The 19,587-nt window shown below is 26.8% G+C and overlaps 3 protein-coding genes across 3 annotated transcripts; 1 reads left to right on the forward strand and 2 right to left on the reverse strand.

Moving 5' to 3' along the window:
- Positions 1–1,407: 1,407 nt before the first annotated feature.
- OCT59_017131 (uncharacterized protein) lies at positions 1,408–14,057 on the reverse strand (the record flags this gene model as incomplete). Its single annotated transcript, XM_066146160.1, has 13 exons — positions 1,408–1,503; positions 1,574–4,838; positions 4,918–6,000; positions 6,078–6,183; positions 6,278–6,332; positions 6,412–6,946; positions 7,007–7,157; positions 7,241–8,369; positions 8,498–10,298; positions 10,419–12,185; positions 12,267–12,814; positions 13,170–13,312; positions 13,640–14,057. The coding sequence occupies 13 exons, from the start codon at positions 14,055–14,057 to the stop codon at positions 1,408–1,410; spliced, it is 11,097 nt and encodes a 3,698-aa protein (XP_066003881.1).
- A 4,711-nt stretch (positions 14,058–18,768) lies between these two features.
- Positions 18,769–19,299, reverse strand: OCT59_017132 (uncharacterized protein; the record flags this gene model as incomplete). Its single annotated transcript, XM_066146161.1, has 2 exons — positions 18,769–19,004; positions 19,170–19,299. 2 exons carry the CDS (start codon positions 19,297–19,299, stop codon positions 18,769–18,771), a joined length of 366 nt encoding a protein of 121 aa, XP_066003882.1.
- A 63-nt stretch (positions 19,300–19,362) lies between these two features.
- Positions 19,363–19,587, forward strand: OCT59_017133 (uncharacterized protein; the record flags this gene model as incomplete). The annotated part of the gene is made up of 1 exon (XM_066146162.1): positions 19,363–19,587. The coding sequence occupies one exon, from the start codon at positions 19,363–19,365 to the stop codon at positions 19,585–19,587; it is 225 nt and encodes a 74-aa protein (XP_066003883.1).

Raw genomic sequence — 19,587 nt, forward strand, 5'->3', positions numbered from 1 at the left:
ATTTAGAGATAATTTAATATTCAATATTTAATAATTTTAGTCTATATAATCATATTTTATGTATCAATATTTGAACTTATTTAGTTAAAATTCAATGTAAAATTGATTTCCATGGTAACATTATTCGTCGCGGAATATCAAAATTGAATCGAAAATCATATTAGTAAAAATTATATGTTGCTAATGGATATTGCTGACGGTAGTAGTCTCCGAAATTATTTGAAGAACAGTTTTTTTAACATTGCTGATAATTTTTTAAAATTAGCTTAATAGTATGTAATAAATTTGATTAATTTGTATTTTTAATTTTTAAATAAAAAAATGAAATGAAATGAAATGAAAGTTTGTTACATTATAATATAGTATCATTTTTATAAAATTTTTCATTACACGTTATCATTATCCATGCATACATTTTAAATCCGGGCAGGCACCTAATTTAAATCGTTAATTAAATATACACTTGGGTTGGACTATCTGATATTAATCTTATTAATCTGAAAAATAACCTGATTAATAAAATACACAGTCAGACCAGCCAAACCTCTATACAATAATACAAACTTATTTACTAATTTACCATTTATATATCCTATAATATACATATTATAAATTATTATAAATTATTAATAGTTTATCTACTACTACTTAGTAGTAATAATTGGCCATAGAAATACAAGTTGTAGCATTCTTTACCTATTTATTTTGGAAAATAATCTTCATTATTTGATTACCATTAAGACAAACTGAATCACTATACGACATGCGTTGTTTAAAAACTCAAACATGTCAGTTTATCCTTTTCACATGAAGTTCTCGTTAGAAGTTAGAACTTTCAAAATTAAAAAATACTGATTAAATTTTTTTCGATCTTTCATTCACTTCAAAAAAATTTAACGTGATTCACGTGTAATTTATCGTTATTTGATAATTTGATATAATATATAATTCGATCAATCATTATACTTTAACATCAATTTGATTTTACATCCATACTAAAGTATATTGCTTTATAATCAACTTGATAACATACAGATTCGTCGATAAATTGATCAAATACGTTGTCACTATATTTATATCATGTATGTAATAGAATTATTATTTTATTTATATATGTTTTTAATTTACTATACAGAAATAAGAAATAAAAAATCCATCAGATGATAACTCAGATTCACTAAATATGAACAAGAACTACACATTAATTTTATAAATTTCATTGCTAGAATTGAGCATTTATATATATAATTCATAAATTTTAAATTGGAACAGACAAATAAACTGAAACTTCTAGTAATAATAGGTCATAATATAATAAACAATTTATTTAGAACAATAATAATAACAATAATAATAATAGATACAGCTTTTTAATATTTTTATTTTAAAAGCTAAAACTAATAATATTTAATCTGTAAATTTTTTATATTTCTTAATTAATGTTTTCCTAGTTGTTGAAGATGTGGATGCAAAGCTTTTCTTTTGCCTTTTATTTGTTGTTTTCTATAAATAAACAAAATAATTTTAATTTATTAATTATTAATAAACATTAAATTATATAAAATATACATACCTCATTATTATGTAAATATACATAACTATTATAAGCATGAGATACTAATAAGCAAGTAGGAAATAATTTTTTAATTAATTCCCTATTTATATCACTAGTCCATAAATTTAATGTAAAATCTAAAAAATATATATACAAGATCATATTTTCAATATTTGAATCAATTAATAAAAATCTATAAATGAATCTTTTTAAAGCAAGAATAAATGCTTTAGCAGGAATAAGTTGTTGATTTTGATCTTCTGAATTATCATAATCTATGATATTATTAATTGAATCCATTAATTGTTGTGTTAATGGAATTTTAAATTTATCATCAATATCATGAATTACAGAATTAGCAATTTGTTCTTCAATTAATTCATAAAATGCAATAATATGCTTTAAAGAAAATTCCTCAAGTATATTTATAGATGTTATATTATATTTGGCTAATTTTAACCATTGATTAACGAAATCTAAAATAAGTATATTATTATTTTTAACCAATAATTCTTTAATAAAACAAAGAATAATTTCAAAAAGTAATAGTAATTCAAATAAATTAATTGAATTTGATGAACTATTTAAAATTATTGATTGTTGAAACATTGCAGATATAACTAACATTTTATCTGCCAAAATAGGTTCCTGTGGTAAGATTTTTTTGATATCAAAAAGAATTCCTGGAAAATTATAAAATAATTCATGCTTGAATGAAAAATTTTTCAAGTAAGACTGATTATTCTCCATTTCAAAATAAACTTTGTTAAAAACCAATTTTTTTGCTAATTTCATTTCAATTTTTTGTAAATCAAATATGTAATTAATATCGTTTTTTAAATCCAGATTTTTTTGATTATACTTTAAAATTTTATCATTCCATTTATAATTAATAAAATTAATATCTAGTGCTTGCACTACTGTTGAAATAATAAAATGTGTTTTAGAATTCAAATAATTCAAAGAATAATCTTTTATAAAGTTAAGACTTTTACATTTTTCAATTGGAATAGCCATAACATCATTTAAGAATTCATTATGTAATTTAATTAAAAATTCCACAATTACACATAAATAAATTCCACTATTTTTTTGTTCAACCAATCCAAAAATTACAGGAACGTCAAGAGTCATAAATGGTTTATCTAAAAGAAATTCTTTAGATTGATATTGATTAATATGACTAATAACAGAATTCCAGCTAAAAGCAAATTCTTCAAATAAAGATTTTAAATTAATATATTCACTATCATCAACTGATTCTTTCTTAATAAATTCATGAAATGTCATAATTTGAGCTGCTTTTCTAGTTAAATGATATTCAAGTTTAGAGTTTAGAATTTTCACAAATCTGATAATTGGATATAGATACTTAATCAGTTTTAATCTATTATAATGTTTAAAAAATACTGAAAGAAATGGATATTCATTTAAGTTTGCAATATAAAAAGTATATAAATCTTTAAAATCTACTTTTCTAACTGGCTTCCAAAGTTTAGGAAGTAAATTCATTTTCATATTGATAATTATTTCCATTTCAATAAAACCTTCATTCTCAAGGCATAAAAATTCTTGCATTAATATTTTAAATTGTTTTATATCAAAAGAATTTTGTTTATACAAATTCAGTATAAAATAAGTTTGCATCGATTGGATAAATAAATAGCCACTAATTTTCATAACATCATTAATTTCATTGATTAGTGATTTGGATAAAGAATTATCTTCTTGAAAATAATTCTTCCAGTATTTATTTATAAACTCTTTCAGAAATGCAATTGAAGTTATTTGTTGCAAAGGCAAATTTTCTTGCTTCATAAGTAAATTGATTGAATTCATAAAACATGGAAGAAATTCATTCAATTCAAATTTATTGAAAATTGTTTGAATTATTTCACAGCAAGACTCAGCCATATTCGAGTTGATGTCTTTAATATTATCATTAATAGTTTTCAATCTAAGTGATAGTTGTAAAGCTTTTTCAGGGTTCTTAATTAATATAAAGAATATTTGTCCATTCTGTTGAATTTCATTATTAAATATTTTTTCAATTATACCATTATTCATCAGTTTAAAAGAAAGTTGTGAAAATATATTTCTATAAAGAGTTAACCGAATTTCTGATTCCAAAGAAATAAATTTAAGACTTCTCGTAACGAATGATGTAATAGAAATTACATTATTGTTATTATCTAAATTATTAAATACTAAATTGATAATTTCAGTTGTAATAAATTCTTGCTTTTTGGCGGATTTTCCTAAATTAATAATTTCTTTGATTTTTTCTAATGGAATTAAACCAATTTTTAATAAATCGTTACATAAAAATAATAAGTGCAAATTCGAAGGATTCTTTGAATCATCAATTCTACAATCATATATTGATAAAATGACATTCATATCTTGTTTCCATAGTTTACCATCACATATATTTTGTAAGATCGAGTTAATTGATTCTTTGAAAAGATACTGATAAAGTTTTCCATATACAATGAAATCATTCTGGGCTTTTGTAATAAGATCTGGAAATGTTTCAACTAGTTTCAATTGAATTAAAATTTCTGTTGCATACTTCCACCAATAAATATGAAGAATAAATGGATCATCAGCAAATTTATCTCCAATTAAATATCTAAAAATAAAATCCAATTTTCCTTTACTAGCTAATTTTATAGAATAAGTTGATAAAATAATTCTAATAAATTCATTGTAGTATAATTCTGAGCATTTTTGCAAATTGTCAAAATTTGGATGAATAAAAATCAAGCTATTTCTAAAATCTTCGATATGGTCCTCAATTAATTCTTTAATATTTTCGGAGTCTTGTGTTAATATATCCAATTCTTCAAGATAATACCTTCTATAACAATTAATTAGAAAATAAAATGAAAAAGGAAATTCAAGGTCATTAACTATATCGGATGAAAATATTGATAACCTTAACTCCAATAAATAATCAATATTAACTATTTTATCAATAAAGGATTGTTTCCATATATGAACTACTTTTTCCATTTTAAACTCATTACTTTCATTATCGAAAATTCTTGTAATTTCCGGTAATTTTTCAATTGAATATAAGACCTTATAAATTGTATGCTTGATAATTATTTTTAAATAATTTTGTAGTGCTATTGAAAAACAAGTAAACATTGATGAATCCTTATTATTTAGAGCTGCTTCACATTGCCAATTTTTGTAATTCTTTAAAATCCATTCAAATGTTTTTATTTTAATACATTTTATGATATGTGAGTCATTTAAAATTTCTTTCCTTAATATTCTATAGAAATTAATAATATCATGTATTAAATTAATTGCAATAATACGAAATGAAGTAAAGAAAAATAAATTAATTATACCTAATAGGGTCCATATGACTTTCGTTAGAATGATAATGTTCTTGCAATAATAATTCCTCTAAAATTCTTTCAAATGGCATCGTTGAATTAACTATCTTATCAAAAAGTTCCGAATTAATTATATCATATAAAGATTTGTCAAGTAGATCTATTAATGGTATTTCCGGTGGTTCTAAAGATTCAATAGTAATTCTATTCCATCCGCAAATAAAGTTAGATGTTATCAAGCTTGGTTCATGATCTCGTTGAATATGAAATATTATACATGTGTATTTAATATGCATATTTGATTCACACTTCTCTTTCTTAGCCAAAAATTCATTTCGAAACTGTTCAATAATGTACTTTAATAATTTGATACATTTGGTATCAATAATATTAATATCGCATTGAAGAATTAAAACCTTATCGTTTGATTCAAAAAAGAAATTTTTCACTATATTTGTTATTTGAACTTCGGTCTTAATGGTCGATAAATTATACACTTGGCATCTTAAATAATCTTGTAAACAAGATTTAAAATTTATATTTATCTTAGAAAATGTGTTTATAATTACTAATTGTCCTATAGGATCCGCAGATAATTTTTCTTGATCAAATAAAGCGTCAAAATAATTGGAAAGGCCATTGTGATGATGTTGTTTGAAATAAACATATTTCCATCGATCAACTTCATCTTGATCTAAAATTGATAATTCTGCTCTTATAATTCCATCAGGAGATGCTATTGCAATTAGTGTTTCTTTGCATTTTTCTAAAATCTCATTATCATTAGCTTCAGGGTTATTAATAGTAATATGAAATATTAAACTTTGTAAAGTTTCATCTTTATCAAATCCAATGAATAAATCCTCTTGAGTGAATCTATTATGTAAGCCAGTCATCGAATTATTAGCTTTAACCAAAGTTGTAATTTGATTTGTCCAATTGTATAAATATTTTACAAGCAACTTTTGTCTATCATCAAGCATGTCATTCATCGATAATTTTTGTTTTTCAAATCGATTAAGAAGCGAAGGATCGACTGATGCCAAATTATTCTCATCCATAACAACAATGCATTTAAAATTTGGCGAAACATAACTATAACAAAACATAAATTAGAAGTTTTTTTTGAAAATGTATTTAAAAAATCATTTGAGTTTTCATATATTACTTACAACATAGGATAAGCATAGGCTCCAAGTGCAACACGTGTAAAGTAATTAATCTTTTCCTTCTCTTTTACTTCAATATAATTTTGATTCCATAAATCATAAAGATTACCTAGTATTAAGTTTAAATAGATTTTATTTCTTTGATTAATAATAGTTTAATTACTGTAAAATTATTAACAAAACTAATAAAATTAAAAAATTACCATAAATAATTTCTAAATCTGTTGATATCAATAATCTGCCTGTTTCGACACACATCTAAAAAAAGATAATATAAATAATGTATGATTAATAATATAATGAATAAGATGAAAAATGATTGAAATTATTTACGTACTATTATTCTATTTAAAACATTATAAGAGTAATCATCCCGATCATTAGGAAATTGTGATCCTAAAATTACAACTGAATCCAAATTTCTTTTTCTTAAATGATAAGTTAACAAATCTACAATTGAACCACTTTTACCAATAACCATTAAATGACGTGCATCTGAATCATTTAAATTTGAATCAATTAGTTGTTTGATTGGAATTTGTTTATATGGCCATGAATTATGATTATTAAGTATTTCTAGGACATTTCCAAAATATTTTTCGCATAATTTGACGTGATTTTGTGTTCCTCCAAAATTACGGGCTAATGCCATTTGAATATTTTCCGGAGTCATTTCGTTTATTGAAAGCCGTTTAACCAATGCATAATAATCACAAAGTCCGTGGAAGCTAGACAAAGCTTGATCATATTTTTCAAAATTTGAATATGCCTTAGCTAAAAATTCTAATGCAACTTTCTGTCCATGTCCAATAACTCTTGTATTTAATAAACATTCAGCAGTATCGACTAAATCATCTAAATTAGTTTGTGGCCTATAAAAAAAAAATCATTAATAAGAAAATTTAGCACATATAAACAAATTATAAAGATACCTTTGAACAATTAATGCGCGACTACTTTTAATATTATTTAGACGCCAATTACTAGATATCCCAATCACCGAAACAGTTGGTGAGTGGCTTGGTTCAAGCAGAGAATGAAGTACTTTTAATGGATTAAAAGGACTTGTTTCGGCCAAACCAACTAATAAAATAAATTCGGTCAACTTCAAATAAAAAAAAACCAACAAAATAATGTAATAAAGATCGTAAGGAAAATGAAATCACCATTATCAAGTAAAACAACACTAGCAACGGGAAATTGCTTGGAAGTCGTTTCTTGATATTTATTTGCCTTATCAAAAACTTTCATTATACCATCTGAAGTTGAAGACGAAGTGCATTGATATGGAATTAAGTAAATCTGTGGTAACGTTCTAAAATATTTATCATTCGAATCAGATCCACGTAAATTCGAATTTATTAGGCGAATTGCCAAAGACTTTGAAGAGCCAGATGCTCCTATAAGAAACAAGGGGATTTTTGTCAAAATGCACACGATCATGACTAAAACATTTTCTAATAAAGCTTCATTATGTGCCGTATTAGGCAGACATTGAATCCTGTTAATATAGTCCTCCTGTTCTTCACGTATAATTTTAGAAAACATATTTTCTTCAATATAAATTTCGTGATTTCGCAATATTTGTTCCATTTCATAACAATATTGTTTACGTAAATCTTGCTCATATAACCGAGAATGATAGCAAAGACTGAGTGCCAAAACATAAGATCTAGTCATTATTGTTGGATTACCAGGTGGTGGATAAGTATGTCCTTTCCTGTAAACAGGACGATTCTGAAGAGAATTATAAAAGAATTTCACCAATATAATAGCTCGTTCAGCATCATGTAAGCTCACACTATATCGTCCCTTAACTTTGCGGATGAATTTTTGAGAGGCAAATATAAGTTTTACAAATACATTTAATTCATCATAAACCATACCGGCAATGAATACGGTTTCATCTTGTAGATTCTGAATACCATAGTCGCAAACATAATCAAATATTTGATCAGGAAGTCGTTTAACTTGGTTTTCATCATATCTTTTGTCTTTACTTTCCTCACTTTGAATTCCTGTACGAAAACGGCATGGATTACAAGTAGCGAATAACCGAATATTTGGATGTATAGGCTTATCCTTAAATTTTTTATTAGATATTAAGTCTGCAAGTAATCCTAAATGATTACATGTATTTATTTCATCAAATAATATCCAAGTTTCACCTTTTTCTGCTCTCTTCAAAGCATCATTCATAAATTTCACAATGGTTTCTTCTTCAATTCCAGCATGAAGATTAAGAAACAAGAATTGAACTTGAACTTTACAATCAAATTTGGCAATAAAACTTGTCTAAATGATACAGTAAAAATTTGTCAATTACATTACTAATATTCAAATTGTAAATGATTTAAACAATTAAAACTTGCCTTTACACATCCCGCTTCACCACAAATTACAACCGGAATGTTTGCACTTACTCTTAAAAGAATTGAGATCACTTTCTTTATATAGTAATCAACAACAAAATAATTATCTAGAGATTCCAGATCTTCCGGAGGTACCTGACTTTCTAGCAATAATTTAATGTTATCAGGAACTTTATTCTTGTCATAATATAATATTAAGGGGAATTCTTGAGAATTAAAAAAAAACATATAAATGTTCGATTTATCAAGTTGAATAATCTCATTTTCATATTCAAAGGTTAAAGATTTAAGCTGATCATTTGCTTTAATAGATTGGATTACCAAATCTTTTAAGGTATTTAATAATATCTCAATTAATGTTGATCTGATATTAGCGATATAAGCGTTATTAGCGTCAGTCTCTCCCAACTTTTTTAATAATTCCGAATTGTTTATTGTGAGATTTGATGAGAATTTAATTAATTGATCCGCTAAAATATTGACACAAATCTCAATATGCCTAAACGACAATTTGATTCTGTCACTTCCACTCAAAATATATTTCATAATAAGATTTTGACATACTTCTTCTGATAAAGGATCTTTGATAAATTCTAATCCTTGAGAGAAAATTTCTTCAGTATCAATTTTTCTATTATCATATAAATTCAAAAAGTGGCAAACAACTTGAATCGAACTTGCTATTTCTTGAGATACTTTAAAGTCTTTGATATTCCAAGATAAATGTTTAAAAGGTAAATAACTTACAATAGCAAGAATATTAAGCAAATTATGCTTTATTGAAGAAGCTATTTCAATAAAAATAAAAGTTTCAGGAATTGAAACTATTACACTATCATGTAAAACTACTTTAAATGCCAATAATTCAAATAAAAATAAATTCACATCTTCAGGACAGTCGGTTGATAAAATATTGATATGTAAGCTTTGTGCATGTGTAAGATTGCATTTTTTAAGTTTATTTACAAGATATCTAAAGTCCATATTATCGCAAATTAAAAAACTAAACGGAATTTTTTGTTTAGAATAGCTAGATTCTTTAATCCATTCGGTTTTCCCTTGGCCGGACAAATCGGAAGAAACACACGTTATATTTGAAATTAATTCCTGATAAACTTTCCGCAATGTTGCTGCATTTAATTCGTTAATCTCTTGAACTTCTAAAGAACAATGATCTAAAATATAATTGGAACTTCCAGTTTGTTGACAACATAGAAGTGCCAATAGGTAACTTTCATTTGTATATTTCAATTGCATTTCTTTAACATAGTCTACTAAATAATATTGTAATTCAATATCTAACGATTCCAAATTTGCAATACAAAATAAACAATTTTCATATCCATTATTCGATGCGAATAAACTTCTTCTTATGAAATTTGCTAATTCTTCCATCGTAGTTGAAGTAGTACATATCAAAAGTTGCCACGGTTCGGGATAAGATCCATAATTAGCATATAATGACATGATAATATTTGGAGTTCGTGTTTTGTCAGTATAAGAAGCAACAAATAATTCACCCTTCCTAACTAGATCTATAATTATGCCTTGTCCAGTCGCTTTAAGTTTACGTGATTGTTTTGGAATACTCGTAAAAATTTTTTCTAATCCATTTCCAATTTCGCAAAGAACTTTGAAATAATCTTTAGATTCGCGTGAAATTCCTTGAATATCCTTATGAGATGGCAATTGAGCTTTGCTGTTTACAAATCTAATCAATATTTTGCATTCCTCTTCATTTTCTTCATCTGATTTTTCCGATGTGAAATAATCATAAAATGACAATACATGACGAGCAGTAAAGAACGTTAAATAATAACAAATTTCCTGCGCACGATCTATTATATCTTGCCTATAAAATTTGTAAAAATTAAATTATATCAATTTACTTGGAAGAATATAAAAGCAATTAAAAAAAAATTAAAAAAAGTTTCGTAACGTTTGTTAAAAAAATTGAAAATAGAAAATTTACCAATTTTTAAATTCTTCTTTTAACAGTTTCAGATAATCTTTCATATAATCTATCCCTTGCAATTTAATTTCAAATTTTATATAATCAAAATGTCCCACTTGTATTAGCAAGGTTACTAAGTTAATTATTTCTAGTGCAATATCAGCTTGGGCAATAAATTTATCCATAACGTCTTTGGACATTTCTGCTTCTTTGCTATTTATCATAACCATATTTTTCTGTTTTGCAATCAAAAGGGCCCGTCCACGTAAATTTAAAATTTCGTTTAAATTATATTTCAAATTAGATTTAGAGGGATATCGTAAAGAAACTAAGCATTTGTCTTCTTTTTGGTCACGTGTAAATGTAAAAGTTCCGTTAAGTACAGCATTCTTAATCTTTTCCTTAGTAACTTCTCCACGATTTTGAATATTATTGTACATATTTTGCAGCGCCATATTGCTACTGTTACATAATGCAATCTTCTCTCCTAAGGTATGGTTCTTCTTAATAACATTTAATAATTCTTTCAACAAATCAGAAATAGCTTCCATATTTTTATTCATAAGAGGAAATAAAAATTGTTTAACTTGGATGAGTGATGAAACAGTGTCCTCTTGAATTAATTTTTCATCCGAATGATCATCCACACCATTAATCAGATTTTTAATATCATGTTCAGCAATTTTCTTTAAGAAACTCAAAAATTCTTTAGCGCTTGACAACTCTTTTATCAATTTCCAACAATCTTGATCGACATTAGAAAGATTCCTATCAAGATGATCGAAAAAATTATTCATGGAGTCAAGTTTCAAGGAACCATCTTTTAAAATACGAATTGATTTTGATAGCCAATCGTCATCATTATATGGTACTTTGAAAATTTCCATGACTCTTTCTAGTTCTTCAAGTCGTTGGACCCAACGAGAAATTTTTGAAAGATGATCAAGGGTCTGCACAAATCTTTGACTTTTAGAGAATTCATGACCTTCCATCAAATCAAGCTCTGCACTAACATCAGTAACATTATTCCAAAGCAAAGATACTTCTGAACATTTGAGCTTTTCCCAATCCTTAAGTTGTTTACACATAGCATTATATTTTTCAAAAACGATTGGAATTAAATTTTGTGCTATGTACTCTACGTTTATTGCTGCAGCGTCTTTCTCAATACAAGAATCGAAGATATTTCGAAAAGTTTGGGATCGATTAAATTTGTAGCAATTTCTTGCACTGTCCATAGCTTTCTCATGGATTGCCAAATGATCTGATAAAAGCACTTGTTTCACCTTTGTTTTATCTAAATTTTGCAAATGTTGTTTTACATCTCGAATATAATCAGCTACATCTGTTACTTTATCGTTTGGACAAAATCCGTTATAAAATTTGGAAAGAATATCGAGTTGAATTTGATAATTATTACATATCTTTCTAAATTTTGCAATTTCATCTCGAGAAATGAACACATGATCTCCTAATGCTTTCTTCTTAGCAACAGCCGCATCAAAATGTCGAAATAGATATTCGTCATCATATTCTAAAATTTGTTGCAATAATTGGATATCAATAGTTTTCTCATGAAGAAATCCAGCAAGTTCGTTAATAGACGTTTTAATATTTTTAACAAATGGATTTGAGTTAAGTTTTGCGACGCTTCCAGTAGCGCGTAATATAATATTCCAAAATTTACTAGCCTTTAAAATATTCAAATAATGTTCTTTAGCGCTGGATACGGTCGATTGATTTTGTAATCTATTCATAATATAATATAAAATATCTTCGCTCATCCTAATGATTTATTAACAAACGATAAAAAAATTTAAAGCATTACACATATTTAGGAGAGAAAAATTATTACAAACAACTTACATATTTGGAACGCCTAGATTCTTGGTTATTTTGCAATCGCAAATAATGTGTATCTTGTTTAACAACTGATCATGAGTTTGTAGAGTAGACTTATTTAATATGTCTTTTACTATCTCTAAAAATAACACTTTAACATCATCTTTCTTTATTTGTACTATTAATTTTGTTGCAGAAAAGATTTGATTTTCTAAACAATTCTTCACTCTATCTTTTGCAATTGCTGTTAAATCTCGCCAAATATTAATCCTTTGACCAAGCAATGGATGCATAATTTCTAATTGTTGAAATACCGAAAAAATAAAATTGCTATTATTTGTCAATTTTTTATTGCTTGTGTTTGCATCAAGCTTTCGTAAAAGATTTTTAAACCAAATTGCACAAACTTTTGGTATCTTTTTCTCTTTGATATCTGAAAAATCACTACGGAACCAATCGTCTAAAATTTCTGGAAATATATTCAATAATTCCAAAGTATGTGACTGAGATATTAGCTCTAATGACTGAATAAATTCATCTCTGTGCCAATTCAGACTATTGTCATGAAGTAACTTTTTAATAGCATTGATGTTTTCGTATGTCCACTTTCTATTTGGACTTTCAAGTAAAAATATAACTTGATCTCGGAAAATTTCAGAGACACGGTCTCTATAATCTTTCGGAAGCCTTTTAAAGTGGCGTTCTAAAGCAACAGCTTCATCATGAGAAATATTTGCTCGAACACGTTCTGTAAAACATTTAGAAACACTTTCATCAAATTCATTATTATGTAAAAAAATATCATCCCAAAGTTTAAAAAGAGAGTCCATATTATGACATAACTGGATCAACCACTAAAAAATATAAAAATGTTTAATCAAAATCAAATTAGACCAAAATTTGAAAAAAATTTTGCATCAAATTTACCTTTGCAATTTCAACGTAAGATTCTAATTTAATGTTTTTAATATAAGGTTTAATGATTTTACATTCTTCAATAAATTTTGCTAAATTTTCATCAGAATATTTTAAAACTTTCAAATGCTTAATAAAAGTACAATTGGGATCAACTTCAATCATAATTTTAAAAATAATGAGCCAATCAAATTTCATCTGAAAAGCATTATGCTTGATTAAAGTTATGATAGCAGTATACATTTGATCTTTAGTGTCTAAAGGTAAAATTTCTTGCTTATAATTCTCAAGTGTATTAAGTAATAAGTTGGATGGGAAATTATTTGGTAATTTATAAGGAGAGCCCTCTCTTTTTGAAATATAATACCCTAAGAGAATACATAAGAATAACCGTTTTTCTTTAAGGTTATTATTAATTCGATTGATAATAAATTCTGGATTTGACGTGCGTATCGTTAGATCATTGTGAAGAGTTAATAAACGTTGATAGTCCACAACTTTGTCTTTAAAGTTATTAGCCTCGATAGAATCATAAATATAGTCTACAAAAGCAAATTCACGTATTTTCCATATATCAAAGTGATCATTTATCCCAATATTCAATGTGCGATTGTCTTGAGCATCAATTCCTTCAAATTCAATTTTTTCTTCTCCTCCAAATAACTTAGATTTAGACGTATAAATAGCATACTTATATTGAATTTTTTCAAAATTTGATACCAAAATGGTAACTGGATCGGATTTCCAATATGTTAGATTTTGAGGAAATAGTTGACGAAGTTTTACGATAGGATTTTTCCAGTATCCTAATTCTTTTACATTGCCAAGAACTACGGGCTGCCCATTTCTTTCAATGTTCTCTGGCAAAAGAACATGAAATGTAAATGTATTATTTTCCATACGGCTTCTCTTCTATAAGAACGTAAAACCAATAAAATAAAATTAAATTACAAAAATAAAAAAACTTGATTAAATATAAGGCTGAAATCATGTATCGTACAAGACTCGTGCAATCTGCTGTGCAATCTGCTGATTATACGCAGATCACTATATACAGGGAAAATGGCGCTAGATAAGTTTCACAATAACATCTTTTCTTTAATTGTATCAACATCATTCTTAAATGACATCATTATTCTATTTCAATCTCTCAACTTGGCTATACTAATTTCGCCCTACTTCCCAGGTCCGATTGCGAATGATAATAGATGGAGAGTAGAGGAGTTGGATCAAGTATTTAGTATATTTTTTTGAATATATTGTATTTGTATTTTTTATAAATAAATAAAAAGTATGATCCAAAAAAAAAATTAAAAAAAGTTATCTAAATATTAAATTAAATCTATAAAACAGATAATTTGTAACGTTTAGATTACCTTTCAACCTTACTTCCATTGGCCAGTTTATTATGTGACGTTAAACAGGATAATCTTATCACACACCTCGTGACATTTTATGCAAGTGACAAATAGAGATCAGACCACAAAAAATTGTCGCTGAGATAAATATAAACAACGCGTCCGACACCATCACGTGACCAGGTGACAAATCATCACCTGTACTACGCGAGGTGGTGTATACGCCGATCATGCAACGGGTTGATTGTTTAAAAAAAAAGTATCAAATAAAATGAGTCTATCATAAAAATAATTAACATATAATAAAAAAAAAATAAATATGAAAATAAAAATAATAATTAAAAAATGTATCATTAAAATTATTTAGATTCGTATGTAGATTTAATATTTTATCATCATTTTACTAATGAGATTTTTTATAAATTTGATGTACGGCGTTATATATTTTTTAAGTACTTTCAATTTTTCATTTATCTTAAATTTAAATAATGCTTCAAAAAAAAAAATGGGATAAAGGATCAAAAGGATCATCAAGAAACTTCCAAAATAGTATTAGATACTATTGTTTTGTATTACGAATAAAATATGAATGTTCATTCTTAAAATGAAAAAAAAACTCCACACTCCTTGTTAATACCTACTTACCAATCCCTATAAAAAAAATCCATAAGAGATGTTAGTTATTTTATCGTTAGGTTTTAAAAAATTTGATCAACATGCATGATCGGCATCAATTTCGTATTACAGATCTTGAAATTTCACTTTATTAAAAAAGTTCAATATACTGAATCAAAATATTTTAATCATTAAATTTTTTTGCAAATATTTTTTTAATGATGATATTTTTATAAAAAAATTACACAAACAATTTTTTTGTTAATATCATGCATAAAATGATTTAAATTTTATGAAAATAGACAATTTACAATAAATTTTTATGACGATAAACTGTGATTTAAAAATGGTCAAGATTTTTTTTTAAAAAAAAAACTATAATGAATATGCTAAAAAAGAGGATATTTTGATAAAAATTTTTTTTCTATGAAAAAATAGATTTTTATTTACGTTTATTATGCAGAATTATTATGCAGCCAAATAGGATCATGTTGTTTTTAACATACTATCATTGCGTAAATATCTTTGATATTTTTGACGCATTACGTCATATAGATTATTATCACACATTTACTATGCTTTTCATATGGAACATGATCTTGGACGTCTGCATAATAACACAGTTATTAGGTAGGGGGGTTAAAATATCATCCGAACTGCTTCGCAGTTCGGTGATATTTCAACCCCCTACCCAATAACTATTATATATCATTCATATGCCTATGCTGTTAAACATAAAATTACTCCAAAAAAGTTAAGCAACATTTTTCGGCATTCTCTAATGATGTAATTTTTTGCCGAAGTTGGTGAAACAAAAATATAAAAGTTATGTGTGACATGAGGATGTAATAACCGCGTAATCTTTACCTAAATAAGTTAATCAGACATTGTTCATATGCAATTTTATGCATTGGGTAGATTATTTTTAATAAACCAAATATTAGTCCAAATAATGAGAACCAATATTAATGAATTTACTCAATTTTATTATCTAATTATACGTTAGCAATATTTATTATCGATATATATATAAAAAATAAATGGGTAACTCATCAAAATTTATAAAGGCACTTGGAAAGTTGGAATGACTGATAGTTCCGCAAAGCGAATGAAGCAAAAAATCTATCCGATCTTATTCTCTGATTCTAAAATTCTTCCGATAAAATATTTAATTAAGACAAATATCTTGTTTATTATTTATTCTACCTAATGCTAATTTCATCTGATTAAACATCGGATCAGGTAAATTTCATCATAAAAAGGACAAGTTTCTTTCATCATTAATTATTGAACAAATTAATACCAAGTTTCATTTAAATTAAATATTCAAATATAATACTTACTTTGATCAATATTTAATTCTTTGGTAAAATAAATTGAATATTGTTGGAAATTATACTCGATGATTGTACATTTTCCTATAAAATTAATAATCTACTCAATAATATGATTTGTAATACGCGTATAATTTTTCTGCGCAATAGTACAAGTGTTTGATAGTCGATAAATCAAAAAAAAAATCTTTTTCGTTCCAATATTATCTTCGCTCACCCAAAGAAATATTATCTCCCTTATAAAAAAAGAATGTCCGGAAATTGTTATCGAAAATGTCCAGAAAATGTCTGGTGTCTAGAAAGTGTCCGGAATATTGCAATTTTCCGGACATTTTCGGTGACAATTTCTGGACATTCTTTTTTTATAGGGCTCCTTATTTCCTACTTATAAAAGTTATTAAAATATTATCCCTGCTCATTGTTTCACGCAAAATACATTATCTCACGAGAGGATCTTATTTAGGTACTATTTTTATGTGAATATTTAGAGTAATCAAAGATAATAATAATAAAAATATTAGAAAATATTTAAATATTTTTATAGGCGAAGAAGTCAATATGATAATAATAAAGAGAATATGTTGGCTTTAAAGCCTAAATAGTTTGAGTATCGGGAAAAAGATTTAACATTAAAAGAACGTGAATTTGCCTTAAGGGAATTTGAAGCAAAAATTCGTGTAACGGAATTGTCTAATTGTGAAAAAGAGCGTCAATTGAAATTGACCAATTTGGAAATAGTATTAATTAAAAATACCTTACACAATAAAAATTTTCTGTTTATACTCTTCAATTTTAAGTTTTATGGCAGTTGAGTATGAAATTTTATATAAATACAATACTTTTTTCATTCGATGATATACAGTTGAGTGAAATATACTATACTTTTTTTGGTTAACCCGACACCACTCCTTTTCGTCTTATCGAGAATGACATGCGCATTAGGTTTGCAAATTATACAATGATGTATGTATAATAAAAAAAATCACTGTGTTATATGTGTAATACAAATAATAAATCAGTCGGTTGTAAATTAACCATAAATATACTATATATGATTTTTGTCAAATCTGGCCAAATTTCTTCTTAATTCCGGCCAAAATTTAACTTATCATTCAAAGATCAATGCTGCGTCACAAAATTTTTAGTTTAACTGTGCATTTTAGATTTCTTTCAATATGTTTTGACATTTTTTTTTATTAGTATATAATATACCAACTGTATGCATTTTTTTGTTTTTCATTAATAATAAATAAATAAGTTTTCGTAACATCACAATTTTTATGTATTCAATTTAAATTACAGCATAAACACTATAAAAATAATTTTACGAATTTTATAAATTTCTTTCTTTATTTTTAAATGTTTAATTTACATTTGCCGAAAATTTCTTTAAAGATTTATACTATTACTATTACGCGACATTGCGGCGGATTTATGAAATTAAGCAAATATTTGGTCACCAAATTTACAGAAATGAACCTTAAAAAACTTTTGTGTATCCCAGAACTTGCGTCTAACCAATTTTTCCAATTTTTTCCTCTGTGGGTGGTGCTTCAAATTTGACACATTAATACTAGAGTATACATTCGACCAGCAAATTGTTTATATTCATACCAATACAATAATGGCCGATGATAAGACTGGCGATAATTTATGTTCTTTTTATAATAATAAAAGATTTAAAAATATCCCTTGTAATAAGTGCGGTTCATGGGGGTAATTTAAAGTCTATTTCCTTATTTCCTTCATTTCATGTACTTATGAAATTAATTTAGAATTTTTATTTATATACGACTAATACTTTTTTTTTGTTTTTTAAATGGTATTTGTTACCGATTTATTAGTATAAGATGCAGTACTTACACCGGCAAATGAGTATAGCCTACATTTATGTATAGATGCCACTCCTGCCATACCAAACCTTTGTTACTACGAACAAAGTTACTGACCTACTCCTTTAGTTCGGCTATTATATTGCTAACAGCTACACCTTTTTTACTAAAAATTAAATTAACTACATCGTGGTACTTACGTACATTTGCTGTAAAAGAAAAAATTTCACTATCTACGATATCTAGCAAAAAATCCATATTCACGAAGACTATCCTAAAAACTTAGCACCCTATTCACACCTGATAATACTAAACCTTTTCGTTATCAGTTGCCCTGATCTTCTTTGGCCTATCCACAGGCTTTTCTATTTCCACTCTTTTTATCTTGTCTTCCTTTGCCAGACGTTTAGCCATTTCTTTATTGTTAGCGTCAAACTCCTCAACCTCTTCTTTGCTAGGGACCCAGTTAGAATTATACGGCTTGAACTGTGAAACCATCTTTATCTCCACAATTTCGTTTATCACCAAGTGATGCGTGATCTGATTCACCTACTTCCATTCCCTTGTACTGAAGCTCCCTATATTCATTAATGAAATCAACCATGTCTTCCTCTGTTACCATTTCTTTGTTGACAAGACGTTCAATACATTCTTCTTTTTTTTTAGTATCGTCCGTCTCCTCTGGCTGATATGATTGAAAGTCTATCCCTAAGGTCTTTAATAACGTCCACTACTTCCTCAGGTTTGACGGAAGTATGTATCACCTCTTTACTCATGTTCATCTCCTTTTCCAAGAGCCTATCCAAGCCCCACTCATGACGACCTTGAACATTATCCGAGCCCACTGATCCAAATGATAATTTTCGTTCTTACCATTCGAATAACGCCTGTCTTCCGTTCTTTCTGCTCTTTGGTCTACTTGATCTTTCACTCCGCTGAATGTGTAAAACGTCCATTTTGTTCCATCCCCTTTTTCTGCCGCATTCGAAAGTGTATCCTCCATGTCCTTTTGCGACTTAAAATAAGTCAGTATTTTCCAGGACCGGACTTTATTACCTTCGAAAAAATGATCTTAGGATATGATGCCGTAAGAGCCTTAAGGAATTTCACCTCTCCTCCGCCACTTCTATTCTTTCTTTCTCAGATACCTTCTTCCATAACTGCCACTTATCTCGTTCCCGTCTTTCTTTCACCATTGATTTCCCCTTGTACTGTACCACCGTATAAAGCATCCACTAACAATGATTCCAAAATTTCCACTCAAAAACGATCTATCAAAACGGTCATGTAA

Source organism: Rhizophagus irregularis, chromosome 25, assembly GCF_026210795.1.
Source record: "Rhizophagus irregularis chromosome 25, complete sequence".
NCBI classification, from domain to species: Eukaryota; Fungi; Glomeromycota; class Glomeromycetes; order Glomerales; family Glomeraceae; genus Rhizophagus; species Rhizophagus irregularis.